Source organism: Coffea arabica, chromosome 1e (genome assembly GCF_036785885.1).
Source record: "Coffea arabica cultivar ET-39 chromosome 1e, Coffea Arabica ET-39 HiFi, whole genome shotgun sequence".
Lineage (NCBI taxonomy): Eukaryota > Viridiplantae > Streptophyta > Magnoliopsida > Gentianales > Rubiaceae > Coffea > Coffea arabica.
The window spans coordinates 30,362,479-30,377,983 of record NC_092311.1 but is presented as its reverse complement, the minus strand read 5'-3'; the positions used below and the strand labels follow the sequence as shown (position 1 = coordinate 30,377,983).

At 37.0% G+C, this 15,505-nt stretch overlaps 1 protein-coding gene and 1 pseudogene across 1 annotated transcript; both read left to right on the top strand.

The window, feature by feature from the left end:
• Positions 1-3,461: 3,461 nt before the first annotated feature.
• On the top strand, positions 3,462-5,227 carry LOC113689036 (putative pentatricopeptide repeat-containing protein At5g37570; annotated as a pseudogene).
• Positions 5,228-10,977: 5,750 nt separating this feature from the next.
• On the top strand, positions 10,978-14,875 carry LOC140009164 (cinnamoyl-CoA reductase CAD2-like). Its single transcript, XM_072054066.1, has 3 exons — positions 10,978-11,154; positions 12,531-12,717; positions 14,414-14,875. Exons 1-3 carry the CDS (start codon positions 11,064-11,066, stop codon positions 14,568-14,570), a joined length of 435 nt encoding a protein of 144 aa, XP_071910167.1. The 5' UTR covers positions 10,978-11,063; the 3' UTR covers positions 14,571-14,875.
• Positions 14,876-15,505: the final 630 nt, after the last annotated feature.

The window sequence follows — 15,505 nt, the reverse complement described above, 5'->3', positions numbered from 1 at the left end:
GAGCAGCCTTTCTTCTTCATTTTTCTTGAGCTTGGCCGAGACAAGAGAGAGAGAAAGGGAGAGCAAGAGGAAACAATTTCCTTCTTGATTTGCTTCAACCAAGTGAGAAAATCCAATTCTAAACCGATTAAAGGGTAGCTTGTGAGTTGGGAAGCCTGAGGAACCAAGAAATACCAAAGGGGGTGAAGGATCACTCTACCAAGCCTTGCTTTTGAGGTACCAACATCTGAACATGATCTTGGTTGCTTTGAATTTTGCTTTAAGATGTGTTTTTAGCTTAAGTTTTGGCTTGATTTCATGATTATGCAAGTGGGTGGGATGAATTTGGAGGTTTTCCCCTTTTATATGATGAACTAGGGCTTGAGGAATTTCTGCCCAATTTGTTGTATGATGCTTGTATGTTTCAATTAAGGTTGTATAAGGTGTTTTGGTAGTGATTAGAACAAGAAAATTGAGAAAGTTCCATTGATTACAAAAAATTCCAGAATCTGGAAATTTTCTCCAACATTCTGTCCGAATTTGTAGCCCTATCTTAGAGGCCGAATTGGCCTTAGGTAAAAGAAGAAAAGTTGTAGAGAATGGTATTTTATAGGTGCCTACAAAATTTCAGCTCAATCAGAGCAACGTAGGACGTGAAAAGTCAAACATACCCTTACTGTTTTAAGTATTTCCCCATCAGTCCGTGTGATCAGTTTGTCCAGTTTATCGTGTTTTTTGACTAGGATACATACTGATTTAGCTCTTGGCCAAAACATGAAAGTTGTAGCATTCCGACTTAGCTTTCAAATGCCTCTAACAACACCTGATTCGGACTTGTGTACTCTGAGTTATGACCATTACAGTGTTCTGCATTTAAACAGCCGACGAATTAGTTTCTGGTTTAGTAATTTGAGAATTTGACCAAGTTACATTAGAAACTGGACTCAGTGACCTTCATGAACATTGTAGCCCTGTGTCTTAGCTTCGAAACGGAATAGGTTTCACCTCAATCCAATAAGCGTAGCCACGGATATGTTATTTCCGCTTTCATACGTCAAATCTGTTTTGTGCTAGATTGAATTTCTGCACTTGCTATCGTTGTGAATCTTATTATTATGATATTGTGAGCCTATGGAACGGCTCTTGTCATGAATTTCTGATATATGTGATGTTGGGTTTTGGTTGAGGAAAAATAATGAAGCCTAAATGGCTGGAAAATTAGGTAAACACAAAGGGCATGCTGCCCGAATTTTTACTCGAGAACTAGAAAATTATATTTGCAACTTGAGTGAAGGTTAAGTGATTACCACTTGAACTAGCGAGAACTTTTGCTACTTTGTTATCGATGGTTATACGTTAAAAACCTAAACGAACTTGTACTCTTGAGGAAAAGATATAATGGCCAATGTAAACTTATATTTCCTTGTACTTTTAACTCAAGTATTGTTTCCAAGTATATATGCTACAAAAACCTTATGATTTGAAAAGCGAGCAAGTGTTTCACGAATGCCTTTCAAATGAATTTCAATTGGTTGATTCTTATGAACGGAACGTTTAAGTTTCAAATCTTACTCGTGTTTCAAATTTCTCAAATTGGATTTCTATCGCAGATCTGGACTCCAAACCTGGAGTATAATTGAACGTGACTACTTGAAGCACTATAGTTTGAGTGAGTGATCCCTCGACTGTTCCCAAAGTTACTTTGAACTAATTCTTGCATTTATTACTCCATTACATATCATTTGGGGTTCGGGTGTGTGCCATGACATAATTTGGCTCCAATGGGTTCCTGGAAAGTCTTGTGCTTAGAACCAATGTCTCTACTATTGTTTACACATTCTTTGGAGCCGATGGCTCCTTACTTCTGTTTCATGGTTACCTGATCTAAACGAGCATTGGATATTTAAGTACAAGAACTTCACTAGCTCACATGAGCAATAAATGAACATTTGATTACTGCATCATGACATCATATCAATGCTTTATTGTGAAATATACTTGGCTGTTGATTTTACTGGTCACTCGCTGAGCTTCTAGCTCACCCCCTATTATCTTCTTCTCCCCACAGGGATCGAAGTAAAGGAAGAACTTGTTTTTGGATCTTTGTGTGGCTGGATAGCGTACATCTTGTATAGTTTAGTTTTAGTTTTGGTTTGTGTACTTTTGGGCTTGTATAAATATTTGGAATTGAATCGGATGTAAATCTATATTTTACGCTTAGAACTAGTTTCCGCTTCGCTTATGATATGTAATTTTGGAGAATTGGATGTATTATTTGAGTTGTACCTTGTAATTTACTTGAGAAATGTAGTAAGTGAGTGAGTCCCGGCGAGAGCTGGGCAGGCGGTCCGCTAAACCCTTTGGTTCGCCTTAGGGGGAGGTGGGGTCGTTACACTCTCTGCAACTCTGCTCACTTAGTTTTCCTTTATTGTGCAGAGAATAGGACCATATTAGGCTGACAATTCTTACTGAATAAACATATTGTTGGTTTTTCCAAGCTCATATATCCACGCAACGCCCTATTTTGGAATTCCTAAAATGATACATTCTGATGTGTTGTGCTGATTCTTGATGAATAAAGTATGAAGTAGTTATTTTGCCTGTCATATGTTTAACTCCGCTTGACCTGATTGGAATTATGACTCGTCTTGAAATTTAGGATTATAAATGAATTCAAGTACCATTTTGCTACTGAACTATTATGAGCCATCTGAACTTCAACTTCTATTTGTTTTTTGGTGGTGCAAACAAGTGTAGAGTTCCCTTTTCTCCTTCTAATATTAGATCAATAGCTGTCCTGCCTTCATTAACATGACAGATGAAAATAAACTTCAGCATTAAGGTTGGTCATGAAAATAAACTTCAGCATTAAGGTTGGTTAAGTTCATGGTGCCTCATTGCACATCAACAACATACAGCATTGAGTATGGCCTGCAATTTTTTTTTTCAAAAAGGGGTATCCTTTTTCTGATGTCATTTGAAGCCAACAAACCCAAAAACGGATGCAAGTCTTAAACCAAAGAAACATGGGACAGATGGCTATTTGCTTTCTTTTTTAGCTTATCTTTGAGAAAATTGTCAAAAATTCTTTCAAGGACAAACAAGTAAATAGGAGTATTTTCAATACGTGTGTAGATTATCAAGAACAAAACCACAAACAGAAGATATTTACTTCGGTTGCATTGCAGGAGTAAAAACCACAAACGAATAGTCTTAAGTTTGATAACTATGTTAATTGTGTGTGTTAATTGTTGGATATTGCTCTTATGTTAATTGTGGTTTAGCATTTATATCTTGTTTTGTGCATAGGTGTGTGTCTATATATATATATATATATATATACCGGTCCGACCGGTTGAACCTCGACCCTTTCACTTCACCGGTTCAATTGACGGTCCGGGTTTTAAAACATTGCAATTCTCTGAATCTTCTTCTTCTACTTTTCTAATTTCCTTCCCAATTCCAAAACTGGTCCATCAGGATCCTGACACTGTAGCTCCAGCACTGTCTGCCCGGCTGTTCCGCCACTATGACTCACAAAGTCACAACCGATGCTCATATGAATTTGATCCGCCGATACTCATCCGCTTGTCTCGACCCCTTACCATCAACATTATCATCTGCTTATACGGCATCAATCTTATCACTTTTAAAACGGTGCAAGACCATCCGAAGCCTGGAGCAAGTCCACCCTCACATCATCCACAAGGGCTGCGAGCAGGATCCCTTTTTGATTACCCAATTTCTGTCCCTCTGCATCGCTCTCTCTTCTGACCTCTCCTACCCTACCGCTATCTTCGAACGTGCCATTCAGCCTAATATTTATCTCTGGAACACCCTGCTCAAGGGCTACTGTAGACATTCCTCTTTGGTCAATTCATTTTTGCTTTTCAATCGGATGAAAAAGTCTACGAATGCAAGCCCGGATGAGTATACTTTCCCGCCGTTGATCAACAAGTGTGCTAATGTTTTGGCATTGAGGGAAGGGCGGGTTCTCCACGGGTCAATAGTAAGGTGTGGTATTGAAACTGATGTGTACGTGGGTTCCAGCTTAGTTGACTTCTATGGCAAGTGCAAGGAGATCGAGTGCTCCCGGAAGATGTTTGATATTATGCCCATTAGAAACGAAGTCTCTTGGACGGCTATGCTTGTTGGCTATCTGAATGTCTGAGAGGCATTGGAGGCGAAGAACTTGTTTGATGAAATGACTAATAGGAATTTAGCATCCTGGAATGCGATGATTAGTGGCTTTGTTAGATTCAGTGATTTGAGGAGTGCTAGGGAATTATTTAATGAGATGCCCGAGAAGAATGCTATTTCCTATACCACTATGATTAATGGGTATGCCAAGGCCGGTGACATGGTGTCTGCAAGGATGTTATTCGAGCAATCAGATGAAAAAGATATTGTATCCTGGTCTGCCTTGATATCCAGGTATGCCCAGAATGGACAGCCCAGCGAGGCGATACAGATGTTTTACAGGATGCAGTGTAGGAGCGTCAAACCGGATGAGTTCGCTATGGTGAGCTTGATGTCTGCTTGTTCCCAATTGGGTTGTTTGGAATTGGCAAAAATGATTGATTCTTATATGCATCAAAGCTCATTTGATCTCAAGCGTGTTCAAGTTGCTGCAGCTCTCATAGATATGAATGCCAAGTGTGGGAACATGGACAGAGCATCAACCTTGTTTGAGCAAATGCCTACGCATGATGTGATCTCATACTGCTCAATGATACAGGGCCTATCCATTCATGGGAGTGGTCCACAGGCTGTGGCACTGTTTGAAAGGATGCTAAAGGAATGACTTGTGCCTGATACTACAGCCTTTACGGTAACTCTAACAGCTTGCAGTCATACTGGTCTCATTAAGGAAGGTTGCCATTATTTTGACTCTATGGTTAATGAATTCTCTCTTGAGCCTTCTCCGGATCAGTATGCATGCCTCATTGACCTTCTTGGTCGATCAGGAAAGCTTAAAGATGCTTACGACATTCTTAAGTCAATGCCCGTAAAGCCCCATGCTGGTGCTTGGGGTGCACTTCTTGGCGCTTGCAAGCTTCATTGTGACCTTGAATTGGGGGAGGAGGTAGCATGTAGACTAATTGAGCTTGAGCCCTTAAATGCTGGGAATTATGTGTTGTTATCAGACATCTATGCTGCTGCAAATAAGTGGTTGGATGTTTCACTTTTGAGGCTCAAAATTAGGGAGAATGGACTCAAGAAAATTCCCGGTTGTAGTTGGATATGAAGTAGAAAATCTTGGTTTATTGAAGTTACTTTTTCCACAAAGAAGACTGGGACTAAGGCCTTTAATCATCAGACACCAGCAGAAGCTCAATACCGAGGAAGATAGCCAGTTGTAGTTGAGTATGAAGTACAAAATCTTGGTATAAAGACATTAGCTTTTCTAGAAAGAAGCTTGGGACTGAGTTCTTCATTCATTAGATGCCCTCAGAAGCTCAATACTAAATTTAAAATTGCTGGCTGCTAGGATTCAAAATATCAATTTTGAGGACATCTGAGGTTTGTTATGCTGGGAGTTTGGATATTAACACTCTGATCAGGAAGGGACATACAATTTGTGAATATTGAGTAGGTTATGTTTTCTGACATGATTAATCCGAGCAGGCAATCTTGTCAATCTGTGAGGGTTGCTCATTTAGCTTTATGAAGTTTCAGATAATGTCAAATATGCAAAGTAAATGCAGCTGACTACCGTTATGGCTGCCATTGCATTTAGTGACCTGGAGTTAACATTCTTTACTATTGTTTCTTAATCATTTTTGCTTTAATTCATGGTGGGAAGCCTTGATACTCTGATGTTAATATGAAATTATGAGTTGATGGATGTAAAACCCAAGAAAGCATGGAATGCATGGCCAACAGGTTTCTGGAAGGTAGACCACTTCCTCAGAAATGCATTCATCAAGGTTTTGATTTTGTTAATCTTGGATTTCCATTTTCAAGAATTGGCTGCATTTCAGAATCGGCTGGAGTTTTGCCTCAAGCTGAATCAATCAAAATTCTGTAGACAAGCTTCTGAGATTGCTCAAAATGCATTGACTGAAAACATGAGAGATGTGCTCCATCTGCAGAAACAAGAAATGAGAACTCCAAACTGGTACATCCATCTGTTCTTTTCTTTCACAAAGCATGAAGGACGGATCAATGATAGCAAATAATACTTGTCACCTAAAGAAATTATTACTATCTTCTGCTTGTAGCTAGCTTTGTTGTTTTTGTGGAAAATTTTTTTGTTTCCTCTTATGGATGAAAATGGCAGGTATTAAGCTTGATAATGGGATGTCTGCTTTGTTGGTGGTTGTAGACGCTTGGTCTGCAGGCTGTTATAAAACAAAATTTACTATAGGGTATTTAGTAAGTGTGGTGTCAAAGGGTTGGTATATGCTGTAGTTATTTGTGTTTATGCGTGTAGCATGCGTCTTTGCTGCTAGTTATGTCTATCCTTTATGCCTTTCGGGTGTAAGGTGACTTGGCGAGTGCAGGTGGAATTTTGGTACCAATATAAAGCCAAAAGGGGCACTACCTGTGGTAAACTTGTGTTAAAGCATCAGGAATTTAGTACTTCCAGCTCTCGGACCGTCTTTCCTAACCAAAATATTTACGTGGAAAAAAAAAACCATTTTAGATTACCATTCTGTGAATCTCCAATTCCTAGTGTAGGTGAAGAATCTTGGGATGATCTTAACCATGTCCTACATCATTTAAAAATGATTTTATTTGGTGTAAACAGGAGAATTTATGCTGATCATTATCGAACTCGGAAGCATATCATAAGTGAATACATGCTTAACCTGGATAATCTGCATGACTCTGTCGGTTTGCTTATGTTAGTCTGCATATTCAGTTTATGAATGTAATATAATGCTTGTTTTTTCTTGCACTAGAAGAATTTGAAGTCTACCATCTTCGTTAAGAGTTAAAACCCAAAAAAGGCATACCTAGACAATTTTCCTATTCAGGAAGTGTTTCCACTTACTTCCTGCCAAATCTCCTGTTCAATATCTCTACTAGAGATCTTCAGTAATTTATAAGGATATTTAAAGACATCAACAAAGTAGGGAAATGCCAATATCAGGCGAGGCTTTGTTAGCTTATACCTTTGGTGGAGAGATATCACTTACTGGGCTTCTCAATGCTGATTATCTCACTTTACATGTTTGATAATGTAATTTTTAGCAGTGAAAGGAATTGATAAGGAAACGCAAAATGAAATTACAGTAACACGATGGTGCAGATCAAGATAAGCAGTGAGTTGAAAGAAGCTAAGCACAAGACTTATTCGTTCTTTGACTAGAGAAAAAGCAAACTGAGAAAAGCATCTTCGATGACAGTATGAACCTCTGATGAGTTGAGAAAAATGTAACAGTAAATTAGCTCCTCCATTTCTCTCCAAGTTTGAATTTTTACCTTCTGGGTCATCTCCAATATTGACTCTCTAACGTCTGTGAATGGCTTGTTAGAGTACTTCACTGCACAGATGCTTTCTGCAAAGATCCCACTAACATCATCTGGCAATCTGGCTGAAAAGCTAATTCTCGTGTTCCAGTTCCGCATAGATTTCTTGTTCCTCTTGTTTACTGTATTTTGAATCTCCATTTTCTTTAGTAATGCTGCCGCTCTCCGATTTAATTTGCTGCATCAAGAAATAATGCTGTAGTTTTTCTTTTTCTGTGGGAAGAAATATAGGCGTGTAGTTGCTTCTTGCTTGGCTGGAACCGTTAAAGCCAAAGGGTCATTCCTACTACTTCGGGACTTGGTGGAAGGAAATGGGCAACAATAATCAGGAGAGCAAGAGGGGCGGGAGTGGGTGTCATGTTATTGTGGACCCAAGAATTTAAGACAGGGCACGAGCAGGGATGGAATTCTGAGGACGAAGTGGGCATAGTAAAACAACTGGTATTGTTTGGATTTAGCCTAAAAGAAATATTAGGCTTTTCTTTGGTAGGACATGACATGTGAACTGACTTACAAATACTTCTGGGAAATGATGGACGTCTCAAAACCTGTAATTCTATAATTTGAATGTCAATAAAAATCAGTTTTTCATAATTAGAGTGATAATAAAAAGATTGTAAAAATAGATTTTTTTTAAAAAAAAAACAGGGCAGGGTGTGATTTAAGAGGGATAGAGGGACATTGAAATTCAGAACCTTTAATACCCGGAGTCTTAGTTTGAAGCAATCTTTTCTTTCTGTGCATAGGTAATCAAATTATTTGTAAATCCCTTCAGTGCATTAAAACAAAATTATACGTAATGCTAGTTGATGACGTCGTTGCCTTAAACAATTACTCTTGATATACTGGCATGTCTGCTGTCATGTATAGCAAACACCATTGCACTGTGTTCCATAAGCTTTTGTTTTACTTTCCTGTTGGCCTAAACTATAGATATGGCTCAGAATATAAGATACTTGAGTAGCAAATGCTCATAAACTCTCTGTAGATAAAGTGCATGTCACTAAAATAGGCTTACATGTATCACATCATAATGCCACTGAAAATATTCAAATATGCATCAACTAAAACAATTCTGTTTGTGTGGTTTCTTTATTTCTGTTATATGAGAAGTTGAGATGTAGGGCGCTTTCAGCATTGGAGAGTCTATTTGCTTTAAATCAGATACTTTTTAAACCTTTTAACAACCATTGATAAAAGGCCATGTTTTCATGACATCTGATGGATTCTTACCTTAAGACATTTAAGGCTGATGCCACAATATTCATTTGTCAAGGTTTCAGGATAATTATTTCATCATGTTTGCAATTGTCCATTTTAACTGGAGGTGTAGTTAACTGGACATCTAGTTAATGCATTAATATCTGTGACTTTTGTATAAACCTCGGAATTAAAAGTCTCGAGACAAAGCACACATGTGAAAGCAAAAAATGGATATTTCAAGGAATTTGGTAATTGGTGATATTTCACCTGTTATGGCAGGCTGTTTTCTTGAACCGTGTAAAAGGTACATGGCCAATCAAAAATGATGGAGGAAAATTTCTTCAGTTCTATGTCAGGTGTTCTTTCTGCCCTCCAAAGGATAGGCGATTGGATGATATTAAGCTTGGGCACACTATAAACTACTATTAATTAAAGATTTTACTGACAACTGAGCAGAGTATGATGGCAGTCTAGAACCAGAAAAATCTGTTGACAGGAAGAACTGAACCGTGTAAGCTACAAATGAACTAAAAGATATCAAAACTCTCAGACACGTAACTTAGGCTGAGCTAGTGAAAAGCCAAAAGGTGAAATTTCTGGAGGAAACCCAAAAAGGATTTTCAGATGTCCCTGGGTTATAGCAAATTTTTAAGTATCTAAAGCAGTAAATTTTACAACCAGACCCTGAAATAAGTAAATCTATATAACCCTTAGCATCCAATTGTATACATGTTCCTTATTCAATTCTGTTTAGATTTTCCATCATTGTGATTTTGAGCTCATTATGGTAGGGTCATTTGCCCTACTTTAGCGTCCTAGTTATGGATAAGTAATTGAAAATTACTTTTACTGCTCTCTTCTAGCTGCTTCCACTATGTCTTGAATATCATCAATGAGAAGTTTTAGATATTTGAGATGGCCTCTCTCTCTCTCTATCTCTCTGCCTATGAACACTGACTAACTTAAGGAACCTCTTTTGGGGGAACCTTCTTTGATGTAAATGCAATTGAGAAACAAGCACACAGTCAGAGCCCTGTGTTCGTCCCACTGCTTAGGAGCTTAAGGTTCATGTTTGTATAGGAAGAGAGTTCAGAACTCGTTTTGTGTGTGGAATTCTTATTATTATCTTTCCTAGTGGCCTAGTTTTTGCTGTTGTTATAGTTATTGGATTGTACTATAAATGTCATTTCCCAAAAAGTGTTCCAAATTTAGTTTGCCAGATCAGATGCTTTTTCTGTCTGATGGCTAACAGGAATAGGATTGAAATGGACGATGTTTCCCATATTTTTTCTGGATCTCCTCCGGAGTTGTCATCCTTAAATAAAAAAGCAATCATCTCTACTGGTGGTTTGATAATTCCAATAGGAAAGGGTGCCTGTCATAAAAAAGAGAAAGAAAAACCAATGAATGCTGGTATAAAGCATCTTAATTTTGCCTCTGCTTTAGTCAATACTGGTATAAAGCATAAAAAATGTACCTGTTTCCATGAAATAATTGTCTAGTTCAACCCTTCGAATCATTCTCCTATATTTCTCTGTATTCCTATTGTTTACTTTGCCCAACAAGGTAAATCTCCTGTTTTGTCATCTTTAGCTCTGATACCAGGAAAGTAATAGAGAATTGTGAAAGAAGTAGAAGGGAGAAAAGGGGGGAACAGCAAAAATAGAAGAGCTGTGATAACTTATCATTCAGATCCCTAGGAAGAGACAGATTTACTTATTGGCCTAAATACCCTTATTACTTCTAACAACATGCACTTTGTATCAAAATAGCTTCTTGATGCATGTTGACATTGAACCCATGGCTAAAGTGTCTACATAAATTTTAGAACTTTTAGTTGAAAGGAACCTTTTCCTGGTTGAAGGACTTGTGTCCCAGATTATTAACTACCTGAAATTTCTGTCCTTGTATGGTTGCCAAACTAATACTATGTGATGCCAGAAGCTCAATATTACAATTTTTCAATTGAAGTACTCCGATAAGCGTTCCACAAAATTTATGTAAGAAAGGAGAGAAAGCGCTCATCTTCTGGATTCTGGGTTTCATAGAATGGAACTTGGAAACTAGATTACAGCTGAATGCCTCACCTTGGCTTTGGCTATAGTACCAGTTCTCTGTGCTGCACAAACTCATCAGAGAAACCCAAATTAAAATTTTCATGAGATTTGAAGACAATTTGCTCATGACGCCTCCTAAATTGATAGAGACATATAATCAAGTAAGTGTTAGCTAGACAGTCCAAGTAGTTAACATGGCTTTTGGTGTAATTTAATATTCATACTAAACATAATTTTTTATGCCGGTATTTTTTCTTATTATTTTTCTTCCAGTTATGGTATGTTCTCTCAAAGACATTGGCTGAGGATGCTGCCTGGAAGTTTGTAAAAGAGAAAGGTTTAGACATGGTAACGATAAACCCAGCTATGGTGATTGGGCCTCTGTTACAGCCAACACTTAACACCAGTGCTGCTGCAATTTTGAATTTAATAAACGGTATGGACATCATAAAATTATGAACTCAATTAATTTCTTGGTATATGTTCTTTTTGTTGGATCAGTGCTTATTTATTTTTTGGTGTTACAGATGTGTATGATATTCTGTTGGTCATCTTTTGATCTTTTATTCCTTGATTATGCTTTTAAGGGCAAGTGAGTGGATTGGAAAAAGGCTTTAAAGCTGACCTTTATGGTGCTAATGATGCCGCTTTGCAGATGGTGGTGAAAATAATGCAGATACAGATGTTCTCAGAACATAGAAATTGACTTTTTTGTTCTTCTTCTTCTTCTTTCTCTTTTCTTTTTTTTTCTGAGTTTTTAACTTAGCCGTATAACTTATCTTTACTTTCTCTGCCTATACTTACTCATATCTACAGCCTGGAAAACATATTTTCTTACATTTGAGTCTAAGTTGAATAAAAAAAATTAAAATACATAAAAAATAAAGAGGTGATGGTAACATTCTGGATAATAATTAATTAATAGTAGCGGAGTACTTTTGATAATATTGGTTGAGCATTCTATGGCCTAGTAGAGTTTTATGTATCCCATGCTGTGAAAGTTTACCATACCAGCAACTAGTTAGCTAACTACAAGGAGTGCCTTAGATATATATGAGAGTGTGGGGACAATTTTAATCAAGATAGAACTTCTAATTCTCTGATTCAATTGAAATGAACTTGAGAATTTATGTAAAGGGCCAAAGCACCCTTGAGGTGGCCTACTTATGTACTTAAGATTAATGTGATATGGAGTTTTGCTATATTGCAAAGCCTTTCATGAGCTTTCTGCTTCTCTCATGAAGTTGAGTTTCCCAAGGTAGATGTCATGGTCATTTGGAGGTTAACTAGAATCTAATATGTTTTTGTGCGCAGCAGAAGGTGTTTCTAAAATGATATATGTCTGTGTATATGCTCATTTTGTTGATCTTTATTTGTTGATGCTTTTCTGGTTGAAAAATTTTGGTTCTTTTTTGTTTCTTGAAAAAGTTTGTTTCAATTGGCTAGTTTTCTTGAAGGGATGTTTTACAATTGCCTTGTACTGATGTTTTGCATTGTTTAGAATTCCTGATGCTTTCTTAATCAAGTATTGAAATACATGAAATATTAAGTAATCAATATAAACATGGGTATGCTTTGAGCAAATGTTTTTCCTTCTATTTTTCTCTTTGTTTGATTATGTTCATTTGTAGAGAGAGAAGAGATGGTGATATGAAACATTTCTTTTGTGTGATTGATATTCTGTGCATTCTAATCTTAGACTGATTCATGTATTGACTGTCATTGAATACTTCATGTAATTTTCTTTCTTCCTTTAGTTTTTTTAATTTATCAGTCTGTTTTGTTGATTGTTTTCTTCTATACTGAATGCAGGTGCAGAAACATTTCCAAATTCTTCTATGGGCTGGGTTGATGTCAAAGATGTTGCTAATGCACATATACTAGCTTTTGAAAATCCATCTGCTAGTGGAAGATACTGCCTGGTCGAAAGAGTGGTACACTACTGTGAAGTTGTGAAGATCTTGCGTGAAATTTATCCTTCCTCAAAACTTCTAGAAAAGTAAGTTCAAGCTCTGTAATTTAGATTTGACTGTGCATTTAGAGATTTACATTTGTGACATAGGATTATATTTGAAATTTTCATGCATGTCCATGTGCGTCTCAGATTTTTCTGTCAGGATCTATTATGCCTTTCATGATTTGGCCCCTTGCATAAATCATGTTTGGGACTCCTAACTGTGATACATCAAGTGTCTGCAACTAATGGCAGAATATATTTTAGGAAACTTTTTCCGTGGATAATTATTTCAATTAACATTGTTTGCATTATCTGGATAAGTTCAGTGTTTCGTAAAATCTTAAATACATGAACTTACCGCCAATTGTGTTTTGGAAGTTCTTGTCAAGGGTTCTGTTTGTTGAATTGACAAGTTTTTGAAGCTTTTACTATTTGAAATCGAATTCAGTTTCAGAACGTTCAGGAAAGTTAACAGTAACTAGATAGTCAATTTATTAAGTACTTCAACTAAGAAATCTAATCCTCGTATTTCTGGTTTAGTTCTTGGAACCTTCACTCTATGGATATGTCTTTCAGATATTAGAAAATCTTTTGGATTGAGCATATCAGGTCACATGATCATGTTGGAATTTTCATTTAACTTGCAATTGGCTGTTTGATAACCTACTCTGATGTAGGTTGCATTCTAAAATTTCCTCTTGCTTAACTCCTGAGACCTGTTCTTTATTGGCGCGATCTTCTCCCCAAACTTGTGGCTTTTCTGTCTTAAATGTGCATATTCATTCCCAAATCAATACAATGAAATCAGCTCAATACTTTGCCTTTCATGAAGACTTCTAGTCTAGATAGATTCTTACTAGAAGTCCTGTGAATTGATAATGTGTACATGACTACCATGACATCATTATAGTTTTTGCCCACTCGTGGTAAGAGCATGCATTAGTTATTCACAAATATTCAGAATTCCTTGAACACCAATCTGCATATGCACTAAGCTAGTATACTGGTTTTCTACTAATTGTTGAACCAAGAAAAGCGTCTATGCCTGGCAACTTGATTTGGTAGGATAGCAGATAGATGTGTTATTGAACATCAGGGAAATTTTTGAGGTGGCAAATGACATGATGGATGGTCAGTTTAAATTGTTGATGTGCAAGTTTTGACCTTTCTTCATTGCAATCAGATTTTTTACCCTTGTGACCGTACCTTACTTGGAATCATGTCTAAATGGTGAGATATATACATAATATGTGAAGTTGAGCAAAATTTTACTGCATTTTATTCCTTTAGTGCTTTACTTGATGTTGCATTGAGTGGATAAACATTCTTCATATGATTTGTACATGAAGATGTCATGCCTTGTAGTAATTCCTTTAAGGTTAATGAGATTCACGCACCCTTTTTAACATCTTGTGCATCCCCTACTATGTATTTTGGCTACTATGCCTTTTAATATAGCCTAAAGAATGTAGAAGGGGTGTGCAAGCTAAAAAGGGTGTGTGAGTATCATTAACCTTTATTCAAGCATTATGCTTACAGCAGTACATATTCTGTACTAATGGCAATGAATTTTCCTGTCCATCACCTGCTGTTCATTTAATTTGGCTCATCAAAGACTGATGAGGAAGTCAAAAACATCACTTCTATGAGCGAACTTTTACTTGACTATTGCCCCAATTCAACACTATTTATTATTTTTATCAAGCCTTTGATGTTTTTTGGTGAATAACCTTTGTAGGTGCGCTGATGACAAGCCATTTGTGCCAACGTACCAGGTTTCCAAGGAGAAGGCAAAAAGCTTAGGTCTTGAATTCATTCCCCTTGAGCAAAGCATCAAGGAAACAGTTGAAAGCTTGAAGGAGAAGAACTTTTTGGACTCTTCTGCTGCACTTTGAATATCGCCCGAAACATGATGAGGAACATCGAGAGTTGGTAGCAGTGCCTATTGAAAATATGTTTTCCAAACCCCTATATGTACCAAGCCTCTCTGACTGGCGTTACATGCTTCCACAGAGATTTAGAATCTACATATGAAACAATAAAGTACTCGTCTTTTTTGCTATACTGAAAATTTGAACAGGAAATATCCTTTTGTGTTTCCTGCTGCAAATTCAAGGATATAGCAATGATGAGTAGATTTTAGTGCGTAATTATATGTTGGACGAGAATTTATAAAATCAAGGAGCAGCATTCCTTGTAATATCAGGCTAACGACTTTATAAATTATGTATGGAATTGTTATCAACAGAATTTTTTGGTACGAATTGCTTTTAGGAAGTCCACCTAAAATCAATGCGATTCCACCCTTGATGCCATTTGTTAATTGGACATGAATGGCTTTCTTTAATTTATTTTTTATTTTTGGTGGCTGAGTTCTACTTCTGAATCTGTTAACTCTGGATAGTGGGTAAATTGGAAAAGGATTGAACTGGAGGTAAATTTCTCATGAATCTTAAACAATGAAAGTCAGGAAATAATTGATAATATTGTACTGCTAAATGTATCACAATCCGCTAGTTAATCTGGCACTAGTGTTCTCTGCGATGGGAAATTTAGTATATTAGCTTTGCCAGAATAGAACTCATGTAGAATACTAGCTATGGATAAAAGTTCATTTTATTTTGTGGTAGTGTGAATTAAGGATCCTCTAGTTCGTGTTAATCGCAGAAAATTGATGTTAGCCACCATAGTTGGTGCCATTGTGAAAGAAAAAAGAGCGAAAATTGAAGTAGCGATGATCTGGTTTGGTGGTGGTTCAGTCCCTTCCAAGTTATCTTTGGACCTTTTAAGGTCCTCTCCCTCCTCCTAATGTAGGATAATCTATCATATC

What these genes read in the sequence shown, in the direction of transcription:
- LOC140009164 (XM_072054066.1), top strand. Translation starts at nt 11,064, where the DNA reads ATGGTAACGATAAACCCAGCTATGGTGATTGGGCCTCTGTTACAGCCA. An exon ending in AATTTTGAATTTAATAAACG is followed by an intron (nt 11,155 to 12,530) that starts GTATGGACATCA and finishes TACTGAATGCAG; the next exon opens with GTGCAGAAACATTTCCAAAT. An exon ending in TCCTCAAAACTTCTAGAAAA is followed by an intron (nt 12,718 to 14,413) that starts GTAAGTTCAAGC and finishes TAACCTTTGTAG; the next exon opens with GTGCGCTGATGACAAGCCAT.